Below are 18,585 nucleotides of genomic sequence, written 5' to 3' on the forward strand. Positions count from 1 at the left end.
CTTTTGATTTTTATTTCTTTAATATCTTCACAGCTGAATGAAAACAAAACCTAAAATATGATTTAATTCTTAATTTTACATGATGTGCTGTTACAGACGTGTGGAGCTAGAGCAGAGTTTGGAGAAGGCCCAGACTGAGTTGGAGTCCCTGAAAGAGCAACGGAGCCAGCAGATAAGAATGACTGAGTCCATTGTGAGGCAGAGGGACATGTACCGTATGCTTCTGGCTCAGGCAACAGGAGTTGCCTTCCCTCAACAAGGTGAGGAAATGACCCTTCAGGACATCCACCTTTGCTTCCATACAAAATGCTTGGTTTCCAGCATTTTAATTACCTTTCATTTCAGATCAACCCGAGGATGTAGGTGTGTTCTATATATTTTAGTGTTGCGACTATGCTTATGTGTATGAATTCATGGTTGCTTGATCTTTAGGAACACCACCGGAGGAGTTTTCTCTGACATCTACCCCTCGGCGTTCACCAGCAACCACTCCCACCGCAGGAACACCCACCGCACTCGTGGCCATGACTGAGTCTGCTGAGGCACTGGAGGCCAAGGCCGCCTTGCGACAGGTGACTACCAAGTTATTCAGATCAGAATAAAAGTCAGACGTATTTGTTTGATTCGGAACGTTGTTGGATCGGTTGGCACATCCATCTAGAGCTGGACGATGTATGAAATCATAACTGTCTTCACAGTATCTATGACATTAGACATCCCTGGAAACCTGCAAAAGCATTCTGCTCCTGAAACTGGACTACTGTGGTTTGTTTAGAAACCAGAAGGTTCCTCTGTCAGCCTTTTGACAATAGGAAATTGCTTGTATTTAATGATGTTTTCTACGTATAAAGAGGTTTTACTGACAGGTTTTGCTAAACTTAATTTGGTTTATATTTAAATTACAACGTTCAGCGTTGACTTCCTCCATCACAACTTGTTGTCCTACACACTGCTCATGTTTGTTGTTTTATTTACTCAATAGAACCCAGAGATAAATGCAGTCTTGTTTAAAAATGCTTTAAAGGAGTAATTATACTCCCAGCTAAAGGTGGGGCAGACAAGTAGCTGTAAAGAGTCTGTATTTAGTGTGAAATAATCCAGCCCAGATCTCTTAGCTGTATTGAGTTAGATGGTAAAAGGTAGCAGATCTAAGTGGGTCTAGATGTCAAGTAGCACCAAAATAGACCTTTATCACCAAAATGCCTGATTGAAAGCCAACTTCAGAATTGTGTATTATGAATTTGTGGAATATAAAGACAATAAAGCCCAATAAGCTAAATGTTTTGTTCTCAAACAAAAGAATCCTTTAAAAACAGATGAGGAAAAAAATTTTAATTTAAAGATTGATTTCATCATATAATAAAAGACAATACGAACCCAGTATTTTTATCTGCAATTAAGCAAATAATTACTTTGTTCAGTAGCTTCCGGATGGCCACTAGATGGCAGTGTTCACTCTAAATACTGTAGTCGCCTACCTACATTTGTCTTATGGTTGCAAGACTCACAAAAGTTAGTAAAACCCAAAAATAAAATCTTTGAAATATTTCTTTATCAAAACAGAGAAAAATAATTACTGCTGCAGTAAAGAACAGCTTCAAAAACGTGTTTTCTCCGAATGCTCACACAACTTGTTTCACTTTTGACTTGGAGAATCTTGTTGTTAATGAATCAAGTCTTGATGTCATTTATCCCCCCTGAAAAAAAATCCCTCAGACAGAAGAAATCTTCAGGAGAGTAAATAGATTTGTCTGGGTTTTGTTTTGGGCAGTTGCAGGAAGTGTTCTCCACCTATAAAAAGGAACGGCTTGAGAGCGATAAGGTGTTGAACGAGCAGAACGAGAAGCTCCAGGAGCAGCTCTCCGACATCCGCTCTCAAAATGCCAAAATATCAACTCAGCTAGAGTTTGCATCAAAGAGGTAAATTTCATAAAGGGATGCAGATCTAGTTCCTGTAAATTGTTTGGAAGAAAAATTTGATTCTGCACAAACTTTGCTCTCCTGACTTCTGTCTCTGAACCTTCAGGTATGAGATGCTGCAGGATAATGTTGAGGGCTACAGGAAAGAGATCGCCTCACTTCGAGAGAAAGAACAGAAGATGACTGCCGCCACGCAGAAACTTGAGCAGACTGTCCACACATTGAATGAGGATCTGAAAGCTGCGAAGGAGAAACTCACCATGACGGAGGTTCACCAGCTTGTTATCTACAGTACCCTGCAAAAGTATTCATACCCTATAAACATTTTGTAACATTACAACCACAAACTGTAATGTATTTTATTCAGAAAGTAAAATTTTGGTCTCTCCTGAGCAGGACACCATTTGCCACATACAGGTCCTTCTCAAAAAATTAGCATATTGTGATAAAGTTCATTATTTTCCATAATGTCATGATGAAAATTTAACATTCATATATTTTAGATTCATTGCACACTAACTGAAATATTTCAGGTCTTTTATTGTCTTAATACGGATGATTTTGGCATACAGCTCATGAAAACCCAAAATTCCTATCTCACAAAATTAGCATATTATTAAAAGGGTCTCTAAACGAGCTATGAACCTAATCATCTGAATCAACGAGTTAACTCTAAACACCTGCAAAAGATTCCTGAGGCCTTTAAAACTCCCAGCCTGGTTCATCACTCAAAACCCCAATCATGGGTAAGACTGCCGACCTGACTGCTGTCCAGAAGGCCACTATTGACACCCTCAAGCAAGAGGGTAAGACACAGAAAGAAATTTCTGAACGAATAGGCTGTTCCCAGAGTGCTGTATCAAGGCACCTCAGTGGGAAGTCTGTGGGAAGGAAAAAGTGTGGCAGAAAACGCTGCACAACGAGAAGAGGTGACCGGACCCTGAGGAAGATTGTGGAGAAGGACCGATTCCAGACCTTGGGGGACCTGCGGAAGCAGTGGACTGAGTCTGGAGTAGAAACATCCAGAGCCACCGTGCACAGGCGTGTGAATGAAATGGGCTACAGGTGCCACATTCCCCAGGTCAAGCCACTTTTGAACCAGAAACAGCGGCAGAAGTGCCTGATCTGGGCTACAGAGAAGCAGCACTGGACTGTTGCTCAGTGGTCCAAAGTACTTTTTTTCGGATTAAAGCAAATTCTGCATGTCATTCGGAAATCAAGGTGCCAGAGTCTGGAGGAAGACTGGGGAGAAGGAAATGCCAAAATGCCAGAAGTCCAGTGTCAAGTACCCACAGTCAGTGATGGTCTGGGGTGCCGTGTCAGCTGCTGGTGTTGGTCCACTGTGTTTTATCAAGGGCAGGGTCAATGCAGCTAGCTATCAGGAGATTTTGGAGCACTTCATGCTTCCATCTGCTGAAAAGCTTTATGGAGATGAAGATTTCATTTTTCAGCACGAACCTGGCACCTGCTCACAGTGCCAAAACCACTGGTAAATGGTTTACTGACCATGGTATCACTGTGCTCAATTGGCCTGCCAACTCTCCTGACCTGAACCCCATAGAGAATCTGTGGGATATTGTGAAGAGAACGTTGAGAGACTCAAGACCCAACACTCTGGATGAGCTAAAGGCCGCTATCGAAGCATCCTGGGCCTCCATAAGATCTCAGCAGTGCCACAGGCTGATTGCCTCCATGCCACGCCGCATTGAAGCAGTCATTTCTGCAAAAGGATTCCTGACCAAGTATTGAGTGCATAACTGTACATGATTATTTGAAAGTTGACGTTTTTTGTATTAAAAACACTTTTTTTTTATTGGTCGGATGAAATATGCTAATTTTGTAAGATAGCAATTTTGGGTTTTTATGAGCTGTATGACAAAATCATCCATATTAAGACAATAAAAGACCTGAAATATTTCAGTTAGTGTGCAATGAATCTAAAATATATGAATGTTAAATTTTCATCATGACATTATGGAAAATAATAAACTTTATCACAATATGCTAATATTTTGAGAAGGACCTGTACAAGGCTTGTGGTCAGTTACAAATGGATCTTCCTGACCTTCTTGTTGGTTCACATTTGTTTCCTGTACGACTTACACTTTTTGTGTCATTATATTCTGCCACCTGAGCTGCGGATCTCTGCGGCTCCTCCAGAGTTACCATAGGCCTCTTGGCTGCTGCTCTGTTAAATGATCTCCTTACCCAGCTTGTAAATTTAGGTGGATGGCCATGCCATAGTAGGTTTGCAGCTGAGCCATGCTCCATTTTCAGACGATGGATTGAACAGCTCTCTGTGAGATGTTCAAAGCCTGAGATACTGTTTTATAACCTACTTTAAACTAGTCTTCAGCTTTATCTGCGACCTGCCTGCTGTGTTCCTTGGTCTTCATGATGCCGTTTGTTCTCCAACAAACCTCTGAGGCCTTCACAGAACAGCTGGATTTATATTGAGATTAAATTACACACAAGTGGACTCCATTTACTGATTAGCTCACGTCTAAATGCAATTAATTGCACTACTTTTATAAAGAGAGCTGAATGCATATTTCAATGTTTGGGGTTTTGTTTGTGATACATGTTGAAAATAATGCATCGTTCTCTTCACACTTGACAATTATTCACTTTTAAGTTCAAGAGTATGAAGACTTTAGAGGGTATGAAGCCACTGTTTCCAAGATGAATCAAGCTGCCCGAAGAGATGCTGATACTTTCTCATCCTGTCTTTAAGGGTCAGGCTCAGAACCTGTGCAAGGAGAGAGACATGCTGAAGCTGGTGGAATCCAGGCTGAACCAGGAGAAAGAGACGACTATGAGCCAACAGCAGAGCCAGAACCTGCTGCTGACCAATCTCCAGGCCATACAAGTAACTTAGATTTAGTTTTACCTTCTGATGGAAATAATCAGGTGACAGAAACTCAAAATAGTATCTTTTCTGTACTTCAGGCCACTCTCGAGCGCTCTGAGGCCGATGCACATCTGCGTCTCAACAGCCAGATCGAAAAGCAAGAACAGCAGATCTCCCAGCTTCAGAAGAGGCTCGAGCAGGAGGTGGAACAGCGCCACCTATACAGCAGGAACCAAGAAGTAAGCATCATGTTAAAGACCTTTTCAATAATGAAAGACTGATGTCGCATCTTTGGGGTCTTGACCTTTTCTGTTTTATAAATGTGCAGATTCAACTAATGGATGTCAAGAGGCAGTTGGAGACGCAGGTAACCCTACATCAGAAAACCAAGGAGCTGCTGAATGCTGCTGAGTTGGAGCTCAACACTCTGAGGATGCAACAAGGCCGCAATGAAGCACGACCTACCCTGAGCTCTCCATCCACACCCATCATCAGAGGTTTTTCGCAAATACTTTTAACCAGAAATGTGTACTAGAACTGGACAGTTTATTGTTTAAGGCTTACTTGCACATAAATGTGCTGTTTTCACTGCAGGTTATAAAGTCAGCTTGAGTGAGACAGTTAATTGGTTTCGGATTATTTGAATGTGGGTGCAAGGAATGCTAATACATCACAGTTATACTGCTCTTCCACAGTTGTCCTTATTGTTGTGGTTTAACCCAGTTTTCAGACGTCTCAGATGCCCCATTTCTAGGTTATTTTAAATGCTATCTTTGAAGTGTTTTAGCCACACTTCTTTTAAAGACTTAGACATGGAATGTTTTTTCTTCCTTTAGCCACAATGCACACTCCCCAAGCTGTTCTGTTTTGTTGCAGGCCTGCAGGGTTCAGATCAAGAAAGGGAGGACCTCCAAGGCCGCCTACAGCTGGCTGAAACCCGAGCAGAGGATCTGGCAGAGAGCCTCAGGGCTGCCACCTCCAGCATGGAGCAGTACAGAGCTATGGCTCAAAGCTTAGAGGAGTCCCTGGAGATAGAGAAACAGGTCGGATCGCTGTTTAGACACAACGCACGACCAGTTTACTGGTCTCTCAGATTATAAATGGTTAACTGCTTGCATGTTTTACCATGTCCATAGCTGTAAAGCAAGTAAGATTCATTTAATTAGATTTTATACATGTAACCACTTTTTATTATGATGCCAAAACAGACATATGATGGAAAAGCATTTGACCATAAAAGCAGCCTCAGGGAACCACCCCACAATGTGTTATATTGTTTAAAAACAAGATTTTATGAATGTTCATAGAATTTTGGAAACAAATAGTAGCAACTAAACAGACTATCAAGTTATGACTTGAAACATTTCTTTTTGTCATTGCTATTATAAATCAGTCCTGATATTCCAATGAAGCATACATTTAAATGATCAGACGTGACATTTAGCAAGGGAATGTTTGACTCATGTTAGTTGGAAAACCAACAGATTAAAAAAGTGGATAAAATCAAAGTGAAGATGGTCTTGCTTGTAAATCCCCACTGACCAGGTAACAGAGCAGGCTCGCTTGTCAGTTGAGGCTCGTTTGAAGGAAGCTGAGGAGCAGCGACGGACCCTGGAAGAGAAGCTCCTGGAAGCAGAAAAGGAAAAGCAAGATTTGGAGGACAACAAGAGAAGAGAACTGGCAACTCTGGAGGAGCAGGTATGAAATCAACCTGTGGATACTGTTAGATTAGCATGGTGAGGTTCTTTCTTTCTTTGTTAACTATTGTTTTATGACTTCTAAGATGACTTTATTGTGTGTTTGTGTTAGATGAATGACCTGAAGAGAAGTCTGAGCAGTGCACAGACAGATCATCAGACAGTGCTTCAGCAGCTGGCTGTAGCTGAAAGCCAGCAGCAACAGGCTCTTCAGGACAGCCAGGAGCAGGTAAGCAGATACAGGAAAGTTTCATGAATAAGTTCACCTACAAACAGCAGGTTGACTGGTTTATGTGTCTGTGAGGATATTGCAACATACAGCTGCAGCTCAATATTTCCTTTTTATAATTCAGAAATTGTTTATTTATTGTTTGTGTTTATTTTTATTTCATCCTTTAATTGATTTGTATCTGTACATCTTTTCAAGTCCTTCTCTACCTCTTTTCTACAGTTCACTTCTCCCCTTAACTCATAACCCCACCTTTTTCTCACAGATATTGTTTATATTTAAGTTACATTATTTCCTCCTCTTTACATTATTTTGCTTTTGAATAAATTTAATCAAGTTTGACTTTGAAGTTTATGCTCCTGATATCTCACTTGAATTGTAATGTGCATGGTGGCTGCAGAGTTACTCCTAAAGAATGCTGAAACCATTGAGATTTCTGGTTTAGATGCATTGTTTTTGCCAGTGCCATACTCTTTTCTATTTCTGCTTTTTATAGGTCTGAGTTCTGTTAATTTAGATGGTTCTGACCTATAGCTAATGGGAAAAAAACCAAATTATGTTTCTCAGAAAATTGGAATACTACAAAAGGATAATTTTTGATATATCACACTTTTTCCTTCCACTCAACGTTATCTTGCATGAAACCAATTTAAAAACAATTTCCATAACTCAATGTATACTGTACGTTAACAACATATCAAATGTTTTGTTTCCCACCTTCAAGGCTAAGCTGGCAGCTGAAGCTCAAGATAAATACGAGCGGGAGATGATTCTGCACGCAGCCGATGTGGAGGCCCTGCAGGCCGCAAAAGCCCAGGCCCTGCAGGGTGCCGAGCTCAAACACCAGCTGGAAGAGAGAATCCAGCGAGTCAGTACGGAGATACTGGAGGCCAGAGTCTCCTGGGAAGTACAGGAAAAGATCCTCAAGGTTTGGTTAGAATAACCTATGGTGGACAAATACAGTGTTGTGATCCAATTGACAATGGCTTATTTAAAAACTGTAATTTATTTGTGTTTATTCTATAAATCCACAATGTCTTACAGGAGGAAACAACGAAGATGGAAAGTCGTTATGAGGAGTTGCAGAGGCAGAACACCCTCCTGCACGAGCAGGTCCAGACCATGAGCACCAAGATGGCCGCCAATATTCAGCGTGCTGCCAGTGAGAGCTCGCTGAATGTCTCTTTGAGTGAAGAAGGAAAATCTGAAGACCAGCTGCTTGAAATTCTCAGGTAACAAACTGATCTCTCATCATTTTTGGTGAGACATTTTAAGAATATTTTTTCTTCTTCGATTATTACGTACTGCTTTGTGTGGCCCCTTCTTGTTATTTGTTTTTTTTTAAACCGCCATTTTCCAACAGGTTTGTGCGTCGGGAAAAGGAGATTGCTGAATCCCGGTTTGAGGTGGCCCAAGGGGAGAGTTTACGTCACCGTTTGAGAGTTGAACACCTGGAACGAGAGCTTAAGGAGGTGCAGGACAGTTTGACTGCTGCAAGGGAGAGAATGCAGGTGTGTTTTAAAAGCCAAAGGAGGAAAGAAAATGCACTTTTAACTAGATAGCAGTTTCCAAACACCATTATATTCTGTCTCTGATATCTCAATACTAATTCATCTCAGGTGACTGCAAAAACCCTGGCTCAGCATGACGAGCTAATGAAGAAGACTGAAACACTAAATATCTTAGTGGAGACCAACAAGATGCTGAGGGAGGAGAAAAACAAAATGGAGCAAGAACTGAAGCAAACTCAAGCCAAGGTGTCCACCTCGTTTTAATTGCAGAAAGTTGGTCAGATGTTTGAGTTGATTTGAGCTTCAGTAGCCTTTTCCAGTTCCAGTCAGGAACTCATGTCGACTACATAACTTTATTTCACATTAATTTTGGGCCTTTGATGTTTGTTTGTTTTGTTTTTTTCACCCAAAATGATATAATTATGCAACATAAAACTGCAACAGTTTTAGTAAACAAGAATTGGGCATTCAAAGTTTGAATTTGTTATGGGTTTTCATTAATCCTCACATGGTCAGAATTATACATAAGGGCTCAAATATAAAAATACACCCCCACTAATGTTTGGTCAGATGTCTTCTTGCAGAATGTGTCTCAAAGACTTGCTTTCTGTTGCTCTTCTTAAAAACTGAGATCTACCAATTGAAATGAAATATACTATCTCTAACAATAAGAATGGCTGATATCCTGTCAAAGGCCTGTTTAGAGCTACAAAACGTTTATTTTTTTGCAATTAGCAAAGGGGTGTTTGGCCAAGGAGGTTTTTATGTATGTATTTTAACTTGTATGCATCATTTGTATCTTGTGTTAATTAAAGGAAAATCCTCATATTCTGTCATCAGTTGAAATGCGCCAATAAAAAACCCAAATCAATGACCTGCATGTATATTAAGCTGTAAAAAAAAAAAAAAATGCATTTAAAGATTTAAGTTTCAGATTTTTTCACACTCCTAACCCAACAATTTTAACGCACGTTTCAGGTGCAAAAGCTGGAGTCGGACATCTTTCCTCTGCAGCAAAGCAATTCTGAGCTGAGTGAGAAAAACGGCATGCTGCAGACAGAGAAGGCAATCCTGGAGGAGGAAATGAAGCGCTGGAAGACTCGAACTCAGGTCAGTTCAGAGACTAGAAAGTGAATTAGCCTTAAAAGAAAAACGTGTAACAGTTTGATGTCTAACATTAATATGTTGCTGCAACCATTTGATTTCCATGTTCCTCCAGTATTTGCTGAGTCAGCAAAAAGACTCCGATCCTGACGAGTTCAAACGTCTGCATACTGAGAAAGAGGTACATCTGAAACGCATCCAACAACTTACAGAGGAAAACACTCGACTTAAAGCTGAGTTGATCAAGTAAGATATAATTTTTTTATTTGTGATGGAGACCTTTCCAAAATGTTGACTTTTAATGTGTCATCACCTCTTTTTCTCCAATTTGAGTAATATTTTTCTCCTTGTCTCTGCACAGGGTAAATAACCTGACAACATCGCTGCAGGGACAAATACAGACCATGCGCGACAGTTTGAGTAAGTCAAACGATGAAAGGAATACGCTGAAGAAGGAACTGGAGACTAAAACCCAGGAAATCCAAGAAAAGGCGCGAACCATCACCCAGGTTAAGAAGATCGGACGTCGCTATAAGACACAATATGACGAGCTCAAGGTGCAGCATGAGAAGGTAAGGGTTTCTGTCTGCTTGAGTTTAAACATTTAGGTTGACGTGCACAGTTGTCCTGTACATTTAATTGGATCAGTAATTAAAGAAAAAATAATTAGGCGCACACTAGGATATAACAAGAAATTTCAAAGGGTATTGTCGCCTTTCTGGGCTGATAGGAATTACACTGCTCAAAAAAATAAAGGGAACACTCAAATAGCATCCTAGATCTGAATGAATGAAATATTCTCATTGAATACTTTGTTCTGTACAAAGTTGAATGTGCTGACAACAAAATCACACAAAAATCATCAATGGAAATCAAATTTATTAACCAATGGAGGCCTGGTTTTAGAGTCACACACAAAATTAAAGTGGAAAAACACACTACAGGCTGATCCAACTTTGATGTAATGTCCTTAAAACAAGTCAAAATGAGGCTCAGTATTGTGTGTGGCCTCCACGTGCCTGTATGACCTCCCTACAACGCCTGGACATGCTCCTGATGAGACGGCGGATGGTCTCCTGAGGGATCTCCTCCCAGACCTGGACTAAAGCATCCGCCAACTCCTGGACAGTCTGTGGTGCAACGTGACGTTGGTGGATGGAGCGACACATGATGACCCAGATGCGCTCAATCAGATTCAGGTCTGGGGAACGGGCGGGCCAGTCCATAGCTTCAATGTCTTCATCTTGCAGGAACTGCTGACACACTCCAGCCACATGAGGTCTAGCATTGTCCTGCATTAGGAGGAACCCAGGGCCAACCGCACCAGCATATGGTCTCACAAGGAGTCTGAGGATCTCATCTCGGTACCTAATGTTGTTCCGAGGGTACCTAGGGTTGTTGCCCTCCTACGGCCTCCTCCACGTTTCCTGGTGTACTGGTCTGTCTCCTGGTAGCGCCTCCAGGCTCTGGACACTACGCTGACAGACACAGCAAACCTTCTTGCCACAGCTGGCATTGATGTACCATCCTGGATGAGCTGCACTACCTGAGCCACTTGTGTGGGTTGTAGAGTCCGTCTCATGCTACCACGAGTGTGAAAGCACCACCAACATTCAAAAGTGACCAAAACATCAGCCAGAAAGCATAGGTACTGAGAAGTGGTCTGTGGTCTCCACCTGCAGAACCACTCCTTTATTGAGTGTCTTGCTAATCACCAGAGATTTCCCCCTGTTGTCTATTTCATTTACACAACAGCTGTGAAATTGATTGTCAATCAGTGTTGCTTCCTAAGTGGACAGTTTGATTTCACAGAAGTTTGATTTACTTGGAGCTATATTGTGTTGTTTAAGTGTTCCCTTTATTTCTTCTGAGCAGTGTATTTATATTCAGAGGTTATGTCATGCCATTCTGTGAGAGAGCAGTTGTTATAAAACGGATATTTTCAAACAAAGATGAAATGAATAAAGACGTGACATTTTAAACTGTCTTTAGCGATTAGTGCGGCTTTTAAACAGCATTCTGCATCTTTCACTTAGAGATTTCCAGAATGAGGCCAACATTTCCAAGTCCCAGCATGCTCCATAACGACCGGAGAGATAAATCAAATCAACTTTGCTGAACTCCGTTCAGCCTTCCTTGTTTTTGCCGAAAGTTTTGTTCTCTCTCTCTCGCAGCCTGAATGAACAGAAGACATGTAACTTCATTTTTTTTTAACTATCGCTTGGTACTAGTAGCTAATCTTTTTCACTCTGTTAAACCTTGCACACCAGAGGGTCATCGTCACTAAGACCTGGTTATGTTTACTATGGTGTGTTCAATAATCAGAAAAGGATTTAATTTTTGAGTTTCCCGTTGCCCGATCACCTGTCCAGACCAATCGCGATGAAAATCGGTTTGTTCCAGTCACAAGCTGATTTCTCTGCGCATCTTTTAATAGTGTTATTTTAAAATCTTGCAGCTTGTTGCTGAGGCTGCAGCAGGCCCATCGCAAGATGAGGAGGCACGTCAAGCTTCAGCTCAAGAACTGCAGAGCGTAAAAGATGCCCTGAATCAGGCTGAAACCAGAGCCAAAGAGCTGGAGGGACAGCTGGAGAACATCAACAAGGTTAAACATCACAAGTATCAGGATAAAAAAAAAACAACACATGAATCTTTTTTTAACTAACTTGTGTTTTTCAGACCTTCTAAGATGCTCATTTTGATTCCCTTTAAGGCTTTTCTGTTGTGTATATTTTTATAAACTGGTTCTTGAATCTTCCTACCCTCAGGTGGTCACAGAGCAGGACACTGAGCTGCATAACACCCAGGAACAGTCCTCCAGGCTGCAGACGGAGCTGAACCGGCTGAGGCAGGAGCTGCAGGAGAAGACTTCTCAGGAGGAAAGTCTGAGACAGCAGATGGCTGAGAAGGACGAGAAAACCAGAAAGGCCCTTCTGGTTGCCAGACAGAAGATCGGCCATGTCACAGGTGAGAGGATTTTCTCATATTACAACATGTTACATCCAATACAAATGTAAATGTTGCCAAATCATATGAATCAAAGAAAATTTTTATTCTAGTCTAGTGTTGCTAGCTTCTTTGAAATGATTTGTTTTCAGCCACCAAAGAGCAGCTGCAGAGGGAGAATGAGGAGCTGAAGCAGCAGCGTGAGGAGCTGGAGGTGCGAGTGAGTGCTCTCAAGTCTCAGTATGAGGGTCGCCTTAACAGACAAGAGAGAGAACTCAGAGACCTGAGGGGTCAACAAGAGAGACAGGAGCAGAGAGACGAGCCACCGGATGCAGGTCCAAGCAAGGTGAACAACCTCTACATGTTATAGCCCAAATATTGGAAAGGGTATAAATGTTCTTGTTCACTTCTGTTTGATAAAGATTAGATGCCATGACAGCCTCCTTGTGCATATCAACCTAACCCACATTTTTCAGACATCTGAAAAGAAAACAACTTTTTTTTGCTGCAGGTTTCATGAAACCTCTGTCCCAAACTTGAACCCTTTCTTGGTGTAAACCAGGACTGGCAAACCTTTGACGGTTCCATTGTGGCTCTTTTTTTTTATTTTTTAATTGGTGTATAAAAAAATAATTCTGTGACGATACTGAAATTTCCCATACTTCTTAAAGGTAGCATTGGCAAAAGCATAACATAATGTGCATAATGCACAGGTAGAATTCAGTTAAGCTAGCGCCACTGCTGAACGGATCGTCATGGCTGAGTCGGGAAAACGAAAAGCAAAGTGTAAATATGAAGAGGAGAATAGAACATTTCTACCAGAATTGGAAGAGTTATATTTTTAATGGAAAAAAAATGGGAGGCCGTTTTGCTTACTTTGCCAGACTTCAATATCTCACTTTAAAGCATCAAACCTGGAGCGTCATTTCACCTCTATCCATCCGAACACGGCCAAAGAGTTCCCCAAAGGTTCAACAATTCGTAAGCACGAGGTCAACTGCTTGAAAAATCAAGTAGAGAAGCAGACAAAGTGTTTCCAGAAACTTATGAAACACTGGGAGACTGTTTCATTAGCATCATATCAGGTGGCGTGGAACATTGCTCGCGAAAAGAAGCCATACAGCGAAGGGGAGTTTGTAAAGACGTGCCTTACAGATGTTACTGCTATCCTAGCTCTCGAAAATGAGAATTTGAAACGTTCTGTTTCATGCCTGCAGCTTTCAAAACATACAGTGGAGCAAAGGATATCGGACATTAACACGTCATTAGAGTCACAGTTGTTTGGAGATCTCGAAAATCTCTATATTTTAGCACTGTTGTAGAGGAGTCAACTAACATTCAAGATGAGCCACAGTTGGCTGTATTTGTAAGGACTGTTTCAGAGGATTGCACAATTAAAGAATAGTTGATTGACATTGTGCCGTTAAAAGAAAGGACCCGGAGCATCGACCTGAAAGACACTCATGACTGTTGTTGAAAAAGCTAATTTGCAGTTATCAAAATTAACTGCAATAGCCACAGATGGTGCACCAGCTATGCTGGGATCTTCAAATGGTCTTGTAGGGCTGTGCAAAGCTTATGATCGATTCCCAGATTTTTGGACATGCCACTGCACCATCCACCAAGAGCACCTGGTGTCTAAAAAGCTGAATATGGAACATATCATGAAACCTGTGCTGGAAATTGTGAATTTTATTCGCACTCGTGCTCTGAACCACAGACAGTTTCAAAACTTAATCGCTGATCTTGATGAAGACCTTTCAGTGATCTGCGTCTCCACAGCTCTGTCAGATGGCTATCAAGAGGTAACCTGCTTTCTTGGTTTTTTTTTTTACTGTTGAGACCAGTAACATTTTTCTTGAGGAGAAAGAGAAGAACTATTCTGAGCTTCGCAACCCCCAGAGGAATTCAGATTTGGGGTTTCTAGTCGACATGTTGAATCATCTGAACAACCTGAACTTAGATCTTTAAGGAAAGCTTAAAATGCCGCCTGATCTGGTGCAAAGTGTGTTCACATTTATCAGCAAACTCAGGCTCTTCCTACCCATCTCCAGAAGGGTGATCTGACCCATTTTCCATCCTTGTCAAAGGCAACTGCATCATCAGAGGTGAAAACAGCCTGCTATGCAACACTGACTGAAAATTGGCAGAAAGGTTTTGAGGAAAGGTTTTATGACCTGAAACAAAAACGACCTCAGATAACATTTCTCATCGACCCATTTACTGCAGACTCAAACTGTTTAAAGGCCCCCTTGGTGACAGATGAAGCAGCCTCCCTGTTGGAGATGATTGAACTTTGTGAGGATGACAGACTGAAATATGCTTTGGGGGAAGGAACCACAGAGTTTTGGAAAATTATGCCCACAGAAATACCCCAACATAAAACAGGCTGCACTCAAGCTAATGTCAATGTTTGCATCAACATATGTCTGTTCGTTCTGTTCTTACTGACGCACGTGAAAGAGTTGCTTCGAGTAGCCACAACACAGTACAAGCCAAACTTAAAGACATTTGTTAAAAATAAAGACTGTCAGGTGTCCCACTAAGGCCTAAGGGACTAAGAATAGAAAAACAGTTTGAGCAAACAATGTGTTTTGTAACTAATATTAAAATTGCTGTTTGGCTCTTTAAGGTGATGATAGGCTCTATTTTGCTCTTAATGCTGAACTGGTTTGCCACCCCTGGTCTAAACAAATCTTTATGTTCTCATTTTAGACTCAAGAGCAGCAAAGGACGACAGAACAGAGGCAGATCAGTCTGAAGACTACCCCTGCTGCAGAGAGGGGCAGGTAAGTGTTAAAATTAATCATCAGTTTATCACCAGCATTTTAATCATACTGTAATATGCATCATACAAAAGCCGGCATAGCAAGGCAGGCCGTGACATGATCTGTGTGCGACACAAACACAAGGCAACATGCTAAAAAAGGAGCTGGTACCAGTACCTAATGGAAAATCCTAAAAACCGAGTTGAGCCAAGTAGGTAAAAGTGAAAAAGGGGCTTTAGTTTCAACAACTTGATTATCTATTAAATATTTCCAAACAAATAAGTTTGTCTTTGTTGTAGGCAAGGGGAAAATGCCTTCTTTTAACCTGCTGACCGGCAGTGCTTAGCAACCCATGGGGACAGGGGGGAAATTGCATTACCTTATGAACTATACAGCCAGAGAAAACTTTCTCTTGCATTTTATTAGAAGGACTTCTAGCCCTTGGAAAACTGAACATTTCGGTGGTTTCGATGCACTTTTTAAAAACTTGGTAGACCTTCATACCAGCTCTTCTGATCAGGACATCTCTAGATTTTCCTGGGTCCATCATTTTTGTTTATTCCATTTTTAGCGCAAGCTCTTCTGAGCCTCCAACTGCCAACATTAAGCCGACACCTGTGGTTGCCACAGCCAGCAAACAGCCCGTCAACCCGGGCAACAAACCCACTCCCCGAGCAAGCATCAGACCAATGATAACCCCGGCCCCTGTGCCCACTCCAACACCCACTGCTACAGTCATGCCAACCACACAGGTGGAGACCCAAGAAGGTAGGTCCAACTGCAAGGCTTTAAGAAATACCTCAAATAAAAAATAAAAAATCCTTTCCTAATGTTTTTCCAACCTCCTCAATAGCCATGCAGTCTACTGAGGCCCCACCAGTGGAACATGTGACCGTGTATGGAAGTGCCAGCGGATCTGTACGCTCTGCCAGTCCAAATGTCCAGACCACTTTAGCTAGCGCCATGCTGACTGTTCAGCAGACCCAGACACAGGCCACAGCATTTGTTCAGCCAACGCAGCAACAGAGTGTGACCCACCCAGAACCGGACAATCGGGAGCCTTCACCTGTTGCGATCGAGGCGACGCCTAGCTCGCAGGTGGAATGGCCTTCGACGTCCTCCTCTTCTTCCTCCTCTGTGTTCGGCACTGGTGAGAAAATAATTTCTTTGAGTTCCTGATGGTTTTTTTTCTCTTTTCTCAATGAGAACATTTGTTACACAAACGTAATAGCATTTTGTTGGGATCTTATGTGATAGACCAACACAGAGTAGTGCATAAACGTGAAGAATGTTTACATTTATTTTAAACGAACTAAAAGTGTGGCAGGCTTTATTATTTAGCCCCATTAAGTCAATTCTTTATTAAACCACCTTTTGCTAGCCATACATGTATTCGTTGTAATGATTGCACTTTTACTCCAGTTTCAGCAACACCTGGGACCTCCGCCATGTCCAAGAGGCCTCGAGAGGAAGAGGAGAGCAACGCTGCGTTTACCGAGGTTGAGGCGACCCCAGAGGACACATCCAGGGCTCCTATATCAAAAAAGCTGCGAATCATCCAAAGAGTTGGACCAGAGGTGAGGGTGGAGGGAGTTTTAATCTGACAAATTGTTGCTTTGTCGATGTTTAATTGAGCCTTATCTTGATTGTCATCTTAGGAGGAAGTGATGGCCGAAGAGAGTGCAGAGGCCGAGGGAGTGGTGCCATCAGACAGTCAAGATGGAGCAGAAGCAAGCCAGGTTTGTATCTGATGAATTTAGCTTCTTTTAAAAACCATTTACTCCACCCGTCGTGATGACAGTAATAGTGCCACAAATACTGTTATTAATTTAGTAAAGTGTTAAGGTAAATATTTCCCCCTGCAGACAGAGGTTTTAAACCTTGAGGAAGGAGAGGAAGACGCAGCCTCTCAGTCTGTCCCAGCAGAGTCAGGGGCCACCCCAAGCCAAAGTGGAACGCCCGACCACCTGCAGCAGGAAGTCATCGTCATACTGACTGATTCTGATAGTGAAGGGGACGAAGAAGAAGAGGAGGAAGAGGGAGAAGAGCATGTAGAGTATTGGTTAAATACCTTTAAAGTCAATTTTATGAAATGTCCCAGGTTCCACTCATTGGTGCTTGGACTCCCTAATGTTACAGGACTACGCAGAGGAAGAGGAAGATGAGGAAGAAGAAGAGGAGGACGAGGAGGAAGAGGATGAGGAGGATGAAGACGATGGAGGGATGGAAGAAGAAGGAGAGGAGAGTAATGAAGGAAGCGGTGATGGCAATGAGGCTTATGAAGGAGATGATACAGAGGTTGGAACCCCCTAAATAAATCTTGTTCTCATGAAATAATTCATCTTTTCACGCCATAAATGTTCAGCATCCTTCACACACTCATCCTTTCCAGCTCATACTGTCTCATTTCAGTGTCACTCGACCCTTCTGTCATAATATTCTGTCATTTTTGTCTCTGTTTACTTTAGCTGCTTACCTTTGACTCTTTTCTTGGTGGCACGTGTTCAGTCGGATGACTCGGTGTCTTAAAAGAGACAATCCCCTTTCCTTGTGGTCTGCGTCTATGTCTACAAGCTTAAAAGTATTTAGAGTGAGGCAACAACCAGAATGACTTTAGTTTCTCTACAGACTCTGAATAAAAGGCTGTGAGGAAAAGGTGTTCTTGGCTTTTTAGGATAGGCTGATGCTTTAATCACACACGTGGAATTACCGACACGTTTCTTGTGCCTGAAAGTAAGAAAAATAGTTTGGAGTGGGCCTGACGGAGAATCTGTGGTGGAACCTAAAGATGAGGGTGATGGCAAAGAGGCCTTCTTACCTCAAAGACTTGGAGCTCGAATTGTTAAAACTCCAGTGGAAACATAAAAAAGGGAAAAGGAGGGTTTGATTGCTCTAAAGATGTTTCTGTTCATTATTGAGCCTAATCAATATTTGAGATACATTTTTTATTAATCGCTATTTTTAAAATTAATACTCCATGTGTGTCTCATATCCTATCAGAAACTTCTTGGTTGAATGAAAATAACCTGGCAGGGGTAGAAGATCAGTTTGTGTTTTGAGTGGTAACAGTCCCTGGTGACTCCAGGAGGTATCGTGAGGTTGAAATGTCCTCTAGGGTGGGCAGGTTTGAATTAATGATTCGTCCGGCTGTCTTCATGATTCACTGTTCGCTGCTGAGCAGCTGCTGCACCACGTGAGGATTCCAGAGGTCAGGACACTCTAAATGCAACAGCAGTAGAAGGAGACTAAGGCCCTGTTCGCATGTCGTCTTCTGGTGGAAATGAAAAAGTTTAGTTTCTCCTGTTTGTTTACGACATTGGCGCATGTTTACTTTAAAAATGGCACAATTTGAAATCGTGTTCCAGAGTGTAATGGTTTGAAAACATCCCAGTCTCCGTTGTCATTTAGATGGTGAAAAATGTAATCATCTTCACAGGGAAGCCCTAACTTATGCACAGTGTGACTGAAATCAGTAGAAATAAATGTGCTAGAGACATACATACAATATAAGGGCTGCCAACCAGTTTAAAACCCACAGAAGATGATTATCAACAATAAC

General features: G+C 41.8%; 1 protein-coding gene across 2 annotated transcripts in view; it reads left to right on the forward strand.

Moving 5' to 3' along the window:
* Nucleotides 1-18,585, forward strand: part of tprb (translocated promoter region b, nuclear basket protein) — a 39,911-nt gene that overhangs the window by 7,433 nt on the left and 13,893 nt on the right. For both annotated transcript variants that reach the window (XM_047374295.1, XM_047374294.1), the window contains exons 15-41: nucleotides 97-260; nucleotides 433-572; nucleotides 1,772-1,920; nucleotides 2,027-2,189; nucleotides 4,655-4,789; nucleotides 4,870-5,010; nucleotides 5,100-5,268; nucleotides 5,648-5,814; nucleotides 6,317-6,469; nucleotides 6,581-6,697; nucleotides 7,422-7,625; nucleotides 7,742-7,929; nucleotides 8,061-8,208; nucleotides 8,317-8,454; nucleotides 9,187-9,318; nucleotides 9,428-9,558; nucleotides 9,674-9,884; nucleotides 11,771-11,917; nucleotides 12,081-12,279; nucleotides 12,411-12,604; nucleotides 14,974-15,047; nucleotides 15,598-15,794; nucleotides 15,880-16,176; nucleotides 16,449-16,603; nucleotides 16,685-16,765; nucleotides 16,892-17,077; nucleotides 17,166-17,324. In XM_047374295.1, the coding sequence (XP_047230251.1) occupies nucleotides 97-260; nucleotides 433-572; nucleotides 1,772-1,920; nucleotides 2,027-2,189; nucleotides 4,655-4,789; nucleotides 4,870-5,010; nucleotides 5,100-5,268; nucleotides 5,648-5,814; nucleotides 6,317-6,469; nucleotides 6,581-6,697; nucleotides 7,422-7,625; nucleotides 7,742-7,929; nucleotides 8,061-8,208; nucleotides 8,317-8,454; nucleotides 9,187-9,318; nucleotides 9,428-9,558; nucleotides 9,674-9,884; nucleotides 11,771-11,917; nucleotides 12,081-12,279; nucleotides 12,411-12,604; nucleotides 14,974-15,047; nucleotides 15,598-15,794; nucleotides 15,880-16,176; nucleotides 16,449-16,603; nucleotides 16,685-16,765; nucleotides 16,892-17,077; nucleotides 17,166-17,324 (4,339 nt within the window). The remainder of the gene's footprint in view (nucleotides 1-96; nucleotides 261-432; nucleotides 573-1,771; nucleotides 1,921-2,026; nucleotides 2,190-4,654; nucleotides 4,790-4,869; nucleotides 5,011-5,099; nucleotides 5,269-5,647; nucleotides 5,815-6,316; nucleotides 6,470-6,580; nucleotides 6,698-7,421; nucleotides 7,626-7,741; nucleotides 7,930-8,060; nucleotides 8,209-8,316; nucleotides 8,455-9,186; nucleotides 9,319-9,427; nucleotides 9,559-9,673; nucleotides 9,885-11,770; nucleotides 11,918-12,080; nucleotides 12,280-12,410; nucleotides 12,605-14,973; nucleotides 15,048-15,597; nucleotides 15,795-15,879; nucleotides 16,177-16,448; nucleotides 16,604-16,684; nucleotides 16,766-16,891; nucleotides 17,078-17,165; nucleotides 17,325-18,585) is intronic.

This window comes from Girardinichthys multiradiatus, chromosome 9 (genome assembly GCF_021462225.1).
Source record: "Girardinichthys multiradiatus isolate DD_20200921_A chromosome 9, DD_fGirMul_XY1, whole genome shotgun sequence".
In the NCBI taxonomy this organism is placed as follows: Eukaryota; Metazoa; Chordata; class Actinopteri; order Cyprinodontiformes; family Goodeidae; genus Girardinichthys; species Girardinichthys multiradiatus.